General features: G+C 49.1%; 1 protein-coding gene across 1 annotated transcript; it reads left to right on the top strand.

Moving 5' to 3' along the window:
- The first annotated feature begins 10,743 nt into the window (after positions 1-10,743).
- LOC136547523 (transcription factor bHLH149-like) lies at positions 10,744-11,653 on the top strand. The gene has a single exon (XM_066539468.1). The coding sequence runs from the start codon at positions 10,768-10,770 to the stop codon at positions 11,425-11,427; it is 660 nt and encodes a 219-aa protein (XP_066395565.1). The 5' UTR covers positions 10,744-10,767; the 3' UTR covers positions 11,428-11,653.
- Positions 11,654-11,942: the final 289 nt, after the last annotated feature.

The following is an 11,942-nucleotide window of genomic DNA, read 5'->3' as shown; positions in this document are numbered from 1 at the left end:
GCCAGATCCGTCGTGGTCGGAGCCGTATCCATCGTGGTCGGAGCCGTATCCGCCGTGGTCGGAGCCATAGCCGATGCAGGTGAAGCAGTGGTCGGTGTAGACTGAATCCACACCTTCTCCGGGGTCATAGCGATGAAGTCGTCGGAGCCGGTGGTCCAGGTGATCTGGCCAACGGTGAACGTGAGGCCGTTCGGCGTAGCCATGGAGCCGGAGATGATGACCTTCTTGTTTTCTTGGAGAGCAGTATGCACACCCCCTACCTGGCGTGCCACTATCGACGAAATATGGTCGGCAGTCTACCTAGGGGTATGCCCAAGGTAGTAGATTGTCGGCAGACAGATGCGCAAGCGACAAACAAGACGGTGACGCAAGACAGACACGAGGTTTTATCCAGGTTCGGCCGCCAAAAAGGCGTAATACCTACGTCCTGCGTCTGATTTGTATTGCTGTATGTCAATCAGAGATGTTTTTTAGAGGGGTCCCCTGCCCGCCTTATATAGTCCGGGGGGCAGGGTTACAGATCTGGAAACTAATCCTAGCCAGTTACAATTGCCATATGTGGCCGGATAAGGATTCCTATTCTAACCGACCAGGATCTTGATTGCCAAATCCGCCTTGACTCCTTACGCGGGACTCCGATTAGGTTGGTCGGGCCGCACGTCGTCTTTTGGTAGACCAGACCCACCGATCCGGGCCGGCCCAAGCTTAGCCGTAAGGGTATAGGGGTTAATACCCCCACACTATGCGACCATACCGGTACCCATAGCTGCAGAAGGACGAGCTAGAGCGGCAGTGCATCGCCATGTTGGAGCAAGGCATCATCCGCCTAAGTACCTCTCCGTTTTCTACGCTGGTCTTGCTCGTCAAGAAAGCGGACGGGTCATGGTGCTTCTGCATCGACTACCGAGCGCTCAACGACAAAACGTCCAAGGACAAGTTCCCAATCCCGGTGGTTGATGAACTCCTTGACGAGCTCCATGGGGCAAAGTACTTCACCAAGCTTGACCTCTGCTCCGGGTACCACCAGGTGCGGATGCACCCGACGGATGTCGAGAAGACCGCTTTCCGCACCCACCATGGCCACTTTGAGTTCCTGGTGATGCCGTTTGGGCTCTCCAACGCCCCGGCGACATTCCAGGCGTTGATGAACGATGTGCTCCGCCCTTTCCTCTGCAGGATCGTGCTGGTTTTCTTCAACGACATTCTTATTTACAGCACGTCATGGACCGAGCACCTTCAGCACATGGGCCTCGTCTTCACCGCTCTACGCGCTCATGGCCTCTTCCTGAAGAGGTCCAAGTGCTCCTTCGGGGCATCATCCATCGCCTACCTCGGCCACGTCATCTCCGCCCACGGGGTCGCTATGGACAGCGACAAGGTGGCTGCGGTCGCCTCCTGGCCGACGCCACGCTCACCGCGGGGTGTGCGCGGTTTCTTGGGGCTCGTCGGATACTACAGGAAGTTTATCCGTGACTTCGGCTCCATTGCGGCGCCCCTCACATGTCTCTTGCGGAAGGAGGCGTTCGCCTGGACAGCGGAGGCGGACGAGGCCTTTGCTGCCCTCAAGCGGGCTCTGTCCTCGGCTTCGGTCCTCCAGATGCCCGACTTTGAGCGCCCGTTCGTGGTTGACTGCGATGCTTCGGGCGTGGGCTTTGGCGCCGTACTGCACCAGGGGGGCAGGCCCCTAGCCTTCTTCAGCCGGCCCTTCGCCGCCCGCCATATCAAGTTGGCGGCATATGAGCGCGAGCTGATCGGGCTGGTGCAAGCAGTCCGGCATTGGCGTCCGTACTTGTGGGGGCGCCACTTTCTCGTCCACACCGACCACTACAGCCTGAAGTTCCTCCTAGACCAGTGGCTGTCCACTGTTCCCCAACATCAGTGGATCAGCAAGCTGTTCGGGTTCGACTTCGCGGTGGAATATCAGCCAGGTCGCCTCAACTCGGCGGTCGACGTGCTATCCCGCCGCGACGAGGAGGCAGCAGCGGCGCTCGCCTTGTCTGGGCTGTCCTTCAGCCTCTACGACGACATCAGGGCGGCTACGCCTGTGGACCCGGACGCCCGAGTCCTCCTGCAGCAGCTGGCCACGGGGGACACTGCAGCACCGTGGCGTGCCGCTGATGGCTTCCTGCTCCACGGCAAGCGGATTTTTGTTCCTAAGCAGGGTGATCTGCGCCACCAGGTCGTCACCCTGGTGCACACAGCAGGCCACGAAGGCATCCAGAAGACACTAGTATGTCTTCGTGAAGACTTCTACGTTCCTGGTGGTCGAACACTCGTGCAGGACTTTGTTCGCACGTGTGACACTTGCCAGCGCAACAAGACTCCCACAACACAGCCGGCCGACTTGCTGCAGTCGCTGGATGTGCCGTCGCAGGTATGGGCAGACATCTCAATGGACTTCATCGACGGCCTCCCCAAAGTCCATGGCAAGTCGGTCATCCTGACGGTGGTGGATCGTTTCTCCAAATACGCCCACTTCATCGCCCTCAGCCACCCGTACACCGTCGCTTCGGTCGCCCGCGCCTTCTTCGAGGGGATTGTGCGCCTCCACGGCTTCCCCAACTCCATCGTCAATGACCGCGACCCCGTCTTCACCAGTAACCTGTGGCGTGACCTTTTTAAGCTTGCAGGTGTGAAGCTTCGTTTGAGCACGGCATTCCACCCTCAAACTGACGGCCAGTCAGAGATCGTCAACAAGGTGATCGCGATGTACTTACGTTGTGCGACGGGTGACCGGCCGCGCTTGTGGGTGGACTGGCTATCGTGGGCGGAGTACTTCTACAACACCGCCTTCCACGCAGCCCTCCGAACGATGCCGTTCGAGGTGGTGTACGGCCGCCCGCCGCCACCTCTGCTGCCACACCAGGAGGGGGTGGCCCAAACAGAGGCGGCTGACGCCATACTACGGGATCGGGATGCGTTCTTGGTGGAGGTCCGCCAGCGTCTTCTCCAGGCGCAACAGTATGCCAAGCGCCACTATGATGAGCACCATCGTGAGGTGGCATTCGACGTGGGGGCATGGGTGCTGCTCCGACTGCTACACCGCCCAACCCATGCCATGGCCACTCCGGCGAAGGGCAAGCTGCGTCCGCGCTATGCTGGGCCGTTCCAGATCGTCGAGCGCATCGGTCTGGTGGCCTACCGCCTCCAGCTTCCAGCGGCGGCTCGCCTGCATGATGTCTTTCATGTGGGGTTGCTGAAACCCTACCGCAGCCCCGGCGGCGACCCTCCTGCAGTCCCAGCGGCGATGCCACCTGTCCAGGACGGCCGTCTGTTGCCCGCCCCGGAGCGGGTGCTGCGTGCCCAGCTGCGCCGCGGTGATTGGATGCTCCTGGTCAAGTGGCAGGGGCTCGCGGAGGATGATGCTACTTGGGAGCCACTACAGCACTTCAAGGATCTCTACCCCGATGTCCAGCTCGAGGACAAGCTGTTTGCCGGGGCGGGAAGAGATGTTATGACGGGATTAGGGTATTCCAGGCGCAGGCCCATTAGTGACTAAGGGCCCAGGAATATATTTAGTTTATTTACCTCAAATAGTATAAATACTTGTACTCAGAGATTATTGGATTTTAAGCAAGAGTAATCAATTTACTCGGCTTCCTCTGGGAGCCGGAGACTTGCCCTAGCCGCCCCTCTGTTCCTCTTCCTCCAGCGCGCGACCACGGCGCCCCGCCGCCGTGCCGCAGCCTTCAAGCCTCACCACGCCATCACTCATTCATACGACCTTCGGTCCACCAGAGGCAAGGCTCGAGTTCATATCAGAACTAATGCAGATTTATTCACCGTGTCAGTAGGAGATGTTCTCACTTACTCGGTTAGTGTCATGTTGACCTGTAAGAAAACAGGGTTCTCTTGGAAGTTCATTGTGGTTTATGGCTCTGCTTATGATGAGCATAAACAGGAGTTTTTAGATGAATTAGAGTTTGGTATGAATAGTTGGCAGGGTCCACTTTTAATTGGAGGAGACTTTAATCTTGTTAGATTCATTAGTGACAAGAGTAATGGCTTGATTAATCATAGATGGGCTGATGGTTTTAATAGTTGGGTAGATAAATGGGGTCTCATTGAGTTAAGTGCTAGTAATAAGAGATTCACTTGGACTAATAATCAGGATATTCCTATTTTAGCTAAGATTGGTAGAATCTTTGTCTCAATTGCTTGGGAGGTTGCTTTTCCTTTAGCTAGTGTTAAGGATTTAGATAGACTACCTAGTGATCATAATCCTCTTCTTCTTACTTCAGGAGGTAATGTTAGCTTTGGGAAGAATAGATTTAGATTTGAAAAATGGTGGTTAGAGAAAGACACTTTTAGGGGGATGGTAGAAAAAGCTTGGAACACCCCATCTGAGTGTAGTAAAAACATTGATAGATGGCAGTTTAAAATTAGAACGCTTAGAAGAATGGTCAGAGGCTGGGCAGCTAATGAGGTTGCTGCCCTTAACAAAAATAAGTCTATACTTATGAAAAAATTTAGTAAAGTAGAGAACCTTGCTGAAGTTAGAGAGCTTACAAGAGAAAAAACTATAGAAATTCGAGCTGTAGAGAAGGAGCTAGAGCATATTTGGGCTTTGGAAGAGATAAAGGCTAGACAGAGATCTAGGGAGAGGAATCTCCTGGAAGATGATAGGAATACTGTCTATTTTCAGGCTGTGGCAAACCAAAGAAGTAGGAAAAAGAGAATTGAATGTCTTCAGGGACCTACAGGAATAGTTTATGATCAGAAGGGTATGATGCAAATAGGAGTAGACTTTTATAAAAACCTGTTTGCTAAGGAGCCTGATGTAGGTGTTAGGCTCGGATCAAACTTCTAGGATGAGAGGGATAAAGTAACTGATGAAGAGAATAGGTTGTTAGTAGCTCCTTTTTTCTGAGACTGAGATCAAGGATGCTATTTTCAGTTGCTACCCTGAGGGAGCCCCTGGACCAGATGGCCTCCCTTTCCTGTTTTACCAAAAATTCTGGGGGCTAATTAAAAAAGATTTAGTGGAGATGTTTGAAGATTTTCACAAAGGACAGCTAGATCTATATAGACTGAATTGTGCTTTAGTTACCTTGATTCCTAAAGTAGGTGATGCTTCTAACATGAAGCAATTCAGGATAATCAGTCTTCTTAACTGTAGCTTTAAGATTTTTTCCTACACTTAGACTTAGCTCTATCATGCAAAGGATTGTAGCTCCTACCCAATCTGCTTTCATTAAAGGTAGGTATATTCTTGAAAGTGTAGTTATAGCTCATGAAATTGTTCATAGTATCAACAAGTCAGGTGAACAAGGAGTTGTTCTGAAATTAGACTATGAAAAGGCTTATGATAGAGTCAGCTGGTCTTTCCTTTTTGAAATGCTAGAATCTAGAAACTTTGCCCCAGAGTTTATTAAATGGATTAAGCAAGTAGTAGTTGGTGGATCTATAAGCATTTTTCTTAATGGAGAAGACAACTCTTATTTCAAGACTGGGAAGGGGCTCAAACAGGGTGACCCTCTGTCACCTTTCCTGTTTAATTTGGTGGGTGATGGCCTATCTAGAATGTTAGCTAAGACAACTAACCAAGGGCTAGTTAAAGGCATATTAGAAGATTTTAGACCTGGTGGCATAGTTTCTCTGCAATATGCAGATGACACTATTCTTTTTTCTAAAGCAGATGATGTAGTTTTGAGAAATCTTAAAGGGGTTCTTATGTGGCATGAGCAGATTTCTGGTATGAGGATTAACTTCCATAAGAGTGAATTGGTTCCTTTGAATCTAGAATCATCTGAAGCACATAGGCTAGCACACTTGTTTTCCTGCTCTTTGGGTTCTTTTCCTATTAAATACTTAGGAGTACCTCTTCACTATGATAATTTAACAAGAGATGATATCCAGCCTCTGGTGGACAAGATCCTAAAGAAGATTTCAGGATGGAGGGGTAAACTTCTCTCCCTAGCTGCTAGAGCCATGTTACTTAAGACCTGTCTAGCAAGTATTCCAGTGTACCTTCTATCCTTCATTAAGTTCCCAAAGTGGGCTATAAAGATTCTCAACACTCATATGGGTAACTATCTGTGGAATGACTCTGTGGAAAATCACAAATACCACTTAGCTAATTGGGAACTAGTGTCTATGTGTAAGGAACATGGGGGGTTAGGTCTACCAAGTCTTAGAGATCTCAATATCAGTTTGCTGGCCTCTTGGCTTAAGAGGTACAATTTAGATAAAGAAAAGCTCTGGAAAGAGCTCATTGATTATAAGTATGACACTTCCAACCCCAACATCTTCCAATCTAGCACAGTAGGGGCTTCTAGCTTTTTTAAGGGGTTCATGTGGGCTGCTCAAGCTGCTAAGATGGGTTATAGATGGAAAGTAGGCAATGGGAGAAAAATTAGATTTTGGGAGGATAATTGGCTTGGCTCCTCTAGCCTGATCATTCAATTTTGGCCCATTTACAGGATAGTCAATGAAAAGGGTAAAACTCTAGCTGATCTTTGGGATGGAGTAAATTTGAAATGTACATTTAGAAGGACCATGTCTGATGAGATGTATCAGTCTTGGTTGGATATTGTAGAGCTTGTAGCTACTGTGCAGTTCTATGAGGAGGAGGATGAGATGATCTGGAATTTTAACACTTCTGGAGTTTACTCCTCTCAGTCTCTCTATAGAATTATTAATTTTAGAGGTATCAAAACAGTTCATGTCTCGGCTGTTTGGAGTTTAAAAATCCCTCCCAGAGTCCATTTCTTTTTGTGGTTAGTGATTAATAATAGAGCTTTAACTAGAGATAATCTGACAAAAAGAAGGAAAGTGGAAGATGAAAATTGCTTGTTCTGTTTAGAGAAAGAATCCATTCACCATCTTTTCTTTGACTGTGTGGTAGCTAAGCAATGTTGGAAAGTTATGTCTGAGGTGGTAGGTAGCCAGATTGGGGGAGATGTGGTTGAAGTAGGAAAATTCTAGTTAAGCAATAAGAAAAATTGTGTCTTGAATATGATTTCCTCTGCTGTCATTTGGTCTATATGGAAGCTTAGAAATGATTTATGTTTTCAGAGGATTGGTTGGAGAAGCATGGATATGCTCTTCTTCAGGATAACTGGTCTTTTACAGCTGGCTGATTCTATGCCCAGCCGACAAGAAAGAGTTGCTGGTGGAGCACATAAGCAAGATCAAATCTGCTGCTGGCAAGACCCTCTGGCTCCCATATGTGCACCAAGACATCACTTGAAGTTCCACAGGGGTGTTGTGGAGGAGGAGAACTGGAAGAACTCTTTGCCTGGTGACTCTGCTGCTGACAAGATGTCGCCGGAGCTGCCCAGGTGGTCTTCACTGAATGCTTCGATGAACATGGAGTAAAAGGCGATCTGGGATCTTGATCTCGATATCTTGTAGTCCTGGTGTCTTTTATTTTGGTGTAGTCTGTAGCTATTGGAGGCTTCCTTCAGTCCTGGTGGACGTTCTTTTTCTGGTTTCAAACTCTGGTGCTGTAATGACTTGTGGTCTTTTGATGTTAATTGAAAGACCGGGGCTAATGCTCTTGACCTCTAAAAAAAAGCTTTTCGTGGGTCGATCACATGCCCATGACCAGCAGCAGGATGGCCGTGCATGCAGGAATGGCCATGTGACTGAACAAGAGAGCTCTTGTTCGCGAGATGAAATGCCCAGCGACTGAGGCCAGCAGGATCTCGCGGTCATCCATCCTCCGTCGCTAGCTAGCTGTCAGATCATATATGTCTCTCTCTGATCTTCTCCGTGACTGAGGTGATGACTGGTGATGGCTGGGCGGCAGCTGGGACACGGCGCCTCGTGAGGCTGTCTCCTCCTCCACCGTCATTCACTTGCTAGCATCCGTCCGGGATGGATGATGGATCGATCGGATCTCATCTCACTCAAATCACATGCATGGACAGCCAAACTGTAGTAACCTCATTGTGCTCTCTTCAGTTGTTTTTACAGCAGCAGCTGCAGCTTAGTGTGTGTAGTACTCCTATTTATTTAACTTGGCACACATGACAACCAACGTGCTCACAATAAATTCTTAGGAGGGAAGGGTTGGCAAGGGCAAATGGCACGAGAGAATTCTCTGTGAGTCATTATAAAAGATCGTAATTTCCTGTGAGTCACTGAAAAAGTTCGGCGGACTTCAACGTCACTGCTTCAAAAAATTTTTTGCCCTCCATGCCACTGCCGTCAGATTGGACGACTCTAACGATGTTGAACTGCAGGTGTGAAAAGTCAAAAATAACCTTAGGTCTAAATATGCCATTAAGTTTTTTTTTGAGCATCTTAATGACTTCGAATGAAAAAAAACTCAAAACTAGAAAGAGACCTACAACTTTCATATAAAAATTATCTTAATTTAATTCCAAAAAAGATATGATTTGATATGATTAATATATCTTAGAAAAATCATATCTTTTTTGCGGTATTAAATGAAGATAATTTTTATATGAAAATTGTAGATCTCGTCGAGATATACAACTTTCTAGCTTTGAGTTTTTTCATTTAAAGTCATTAAAATACTTTAAAAAAATTAATGATATATTTAGACCTAAAAGTATTTTCGATTTTTCAAGCCTGCAATCTAAAGCTGCAGCAGTTGCAGGCCACCGCACCACAGGGACAGGGAGCAGCGCGTAGTGGGGGGTGGAGCCAGAGCCAGCTGCCAGCGTGCGTGTGTACTGCACTAGTTTTTACCTGCATCGCATCTGCATCTGCGTCTGCACCTGATCTGAATGAACCGTGCATGCATGGAATGCATTCGTGCTGCAAACATCGCCGGCCACCATTGCATGCCTCCAGTATGTAGGCTGGGCTGTAGCTTTCTTGCTTGTATTGTACTACTGCATGCTCCTCTCCTCCTGGAGTATTATCCTATATTATATGCTTAAAGCCATTGGCCCCTTGTTTTATAATCTGTCTTTTTCAGTTTGTTTTTCTAGCCGGAACAGCGTTTTTCTCTCACAACAAATCAGCCAAAACAGTGTTTCGGCTTTGTGTTTTCAGCGAAGCGAACATGGCCAATATATGGTTGGCTGCAATCCTTAAGATGTGTGGTGCACTGTGAGACACATGCGTCATTTCTCTTCTACTAGTCTACAATTTGCATGTTTTTTTTTCTAGGACCCGCATCTGCCGGCGTCGGCGCTGATGCCTATCTCATTCTCTTCCGGTCTTCCGGTATGCAGTCAGTCGTCACTCGTCAGTCCTCAGCCCAAGTCCAAGCCCAAGCAAGCTGTTGGTGTACGTATGGTTTAGTATGGATGAGCAAGTCCAACTTGGCTTTCAGCTTGGCAACATGACAGGAAAAGGAGTAGGGGCTCTCTGTTTACTGTTTGTTTACTACCAATGCCATGGCTATGTGATGCAGGATGCATGGTGAAATGAAATTGTACAAGACCGGATGATGGACGCTAGGCTAGCTATGGTGAGTGCAGTGCGTGACCTTGAGCGTGCAGGTGCAGACTGAAACCAGAGCTTGTTGCAGTGGTGGTGGTGGTGGAGCCAGGAGAGGTAGCCGGCTACAACAAACAAAACAACACACCATGTGACGGACGACTGAGCTGAGCTGAGAGTGGCGAGCAAAGCAAAACAAAACAAAGCAGGGGCATGCGATGCATCCCTGATCCCTGATCGATCCGTGGCCGGCTCCGGCTGGCCCTCTTCCTCTGACCCTCTGCCTGTCTGCATGTTACGCCGGCCCATGATCTTATTCATTTTCATTCAGATGCCATGCATGCATGAGCATGCAACCTGCTGCTTGTGTTGTGCTTGCTTCTCATCCTCCCAGGCTCCCACAAGGCCACGACACTGTCGTTTGTGACTTGTGAGCGTCAATGATGGGTGGCGGCCATTTGTATCTTTTTTTTTTTTTTTTTGCCGCGCTGGGATTTGATCATGGACGGATCATGGAGATGGACTGAATGGACCCGATCACCCCGTCCAGACAAAAACAAAACAAGACAAAATGTTCTATCGACAGACGGATTTATTATTGGCAAAAATCTAGCAGATTTATTTGCAGTGTTCTGGGCTGAGAAGGAAAACAATGTTTGCAGTAAAATACAATGGCCTAGGCCGATGAATAAAATGTTGCAGAAAATCAGGACCCACCGTTTTTGTTTGTTTGGCAGAAATTGATGTGGCAGATCTGTAATGTTCCGGCCTAAGAAAGCAAATGTTAACAGAATGTTGCAGGTAGGAGCGAAATAGAGGGCCCCCTTTGGGTAAGCTTCTAATTCTAATTCTAAGTTTGTTTCTATGGGTAATGATCGATCGATCTGTCAGCAGACAGATATAAGCCACACGTGCCTAGTGTCGCCCATGCTCATGCATGCAATGCAAAGGTTGGGTAAACTAAACATCAGTTTTTTTTTCTTGAAAGTAACTAAACAACATTAGTTAATTAGTGAGTGGTGAGAGTTCACGGCGCGGCAGAGGAACCGGAGCCGTTTTCGATGAGCTGCAAATCTAAAATAGTTCTGGCTCCTCCGGAGAAGCTTCTTAAGAGGAGCCATGCCAAACACCCCCAACATCTCATCAAGTCTAAAACTATATTGGGTTACTCTCTCCTCCCTCCAAATCATTTTAAATTTCACAAAATTTAGTTAACATTATTAAATTCTATGACACTAAATAAATATCCATCCATAAATTCGTACTAAATTTATATTTTAATATAAGTATATACTATGAAATTGATAGCCCTCCGTCTCCGTCTCCTTTATATATAATTCCCTCCGTGGCGTTCCTTCTACTCCCCCACGTCCACAACCAACCAAAGCGCACAAACCGCCGGCCACCATGCCATCCTCCTCGTCATCCTCCTCCTCCTCCGCTGACGACGAGGGCGCCCGCGGCAAGCGCAAGAGGGGCTCGCCGGGCGCATGCGCATCCGCATCAGGCGGCGACTACCACCAGGGCCCGTCGTCCAAGTGGCGGACGCCGCGCGCGCAGCAGGCCTACTCCTCCAAGCTCCTCCAGGCGCTGCGCCTCGTGCGCGGCGGCGGCGGCACCGGCACCGGCACACTCATCACCTGCTCCGCCTCCGCCCCAGCGGTGCGCGACGCGGCCTACCGCGCGCTGGCCGTCGCGGCGCGGGGCCGCTCGCACTGGAGCCGCGCCATCCTGGCACGCAGCCGACGGTGCCGGGCGCCCCACTGCCTCCGCGCGCGCCGGCCGCCGCCGCCGAGGCCCCGTCAGCGGCAGCAGCAGCAGCAGGGCGGCGAAACCGAGGAGCGGCGGCCGGGAGGGCTGGCTGGCAGGGCCAAGGTGCTGGGGCGGCTGGTGCCCGGGTGCCGGAGCCTGTCGCTGCCCGCGCTCCTGGCCGAGGTGTCCGACTACATCGCCGCGCTGGAGATGCAGGTGCGCGCCATGGGCCAGCTCACGCACGACCTCGCGGCGTCGGCGTCGGCGTCGTCTTCTTCCGCGCCGACGGCGGCGCCATCGATTGCTCCGCCCTAGCTCAGCTCAGCTCTTTGATTGGATTTGGACTGGATGGAAATGTGCGCGCGCGCGGCCTGTACATTTCTCTTCTGCTAGCTGTTAGAAGTTGATCGATCGATTTTGTTTTGCCCCTTTTTTGGACAATATTTGATTTGTCTCTTGCTTTGCTTAAATTTAAATTGTAAGCTGAATGTGAATGGTGCTTCACAAGTGTGAACGTGTGACGTTTGAATGCAAAAGCAAGCAAAATGCCTGCATTAATTAGTAGAGTACATTGATAATTGTTGTATTTGCTTTGCCTCTTGTGGAAATGTTTTTTTTTTTTTAAACGAATAGGCCCGGCAGTACAACATGACGCTTTTGTTTGTTATATACGTATAAATGTATAATCGATAAAGCAAAACAGAGGACTGACTGCATGTTTTGCTTTCTTTTCTTCCCTGTTTGCAATACTCTTCGTCCGGATCGTATAGGCTATAAATCATACTTTTTTAGTTAATAAATAATATTTTTCTTTAACGACAAATCATCAA

Source organism: Miscanthus floridulus, chromosome 3 (genome assembly GCF_019320115.1).
Source record: "Miscanthus floridulus cultivar M001 chromosome 3, ASM1932011v1, whole genome shotgun sequence".
Taxonomy (NCBI): Eukaryota; Viridiplantae; Streptophyta; class Magnoliopsida; order Poales; family Poaceae; genus Miscanthus; species Miscanthus floridulus.
The sequence above is the reverse complement of the archived record's forward strand: the minus strand, read 5'-3'. Positions and strand labels throughout refer to the sequence as shown.

Coding starts and splice junctions, on each gene's coding strand:
- LOC136547523 (XM_066539468.1), top strand. CDS start 10,768: ATGCCATCCTCCTCGTCATCCTCCTCCTCCTCCGCTGACGACGAGGGC.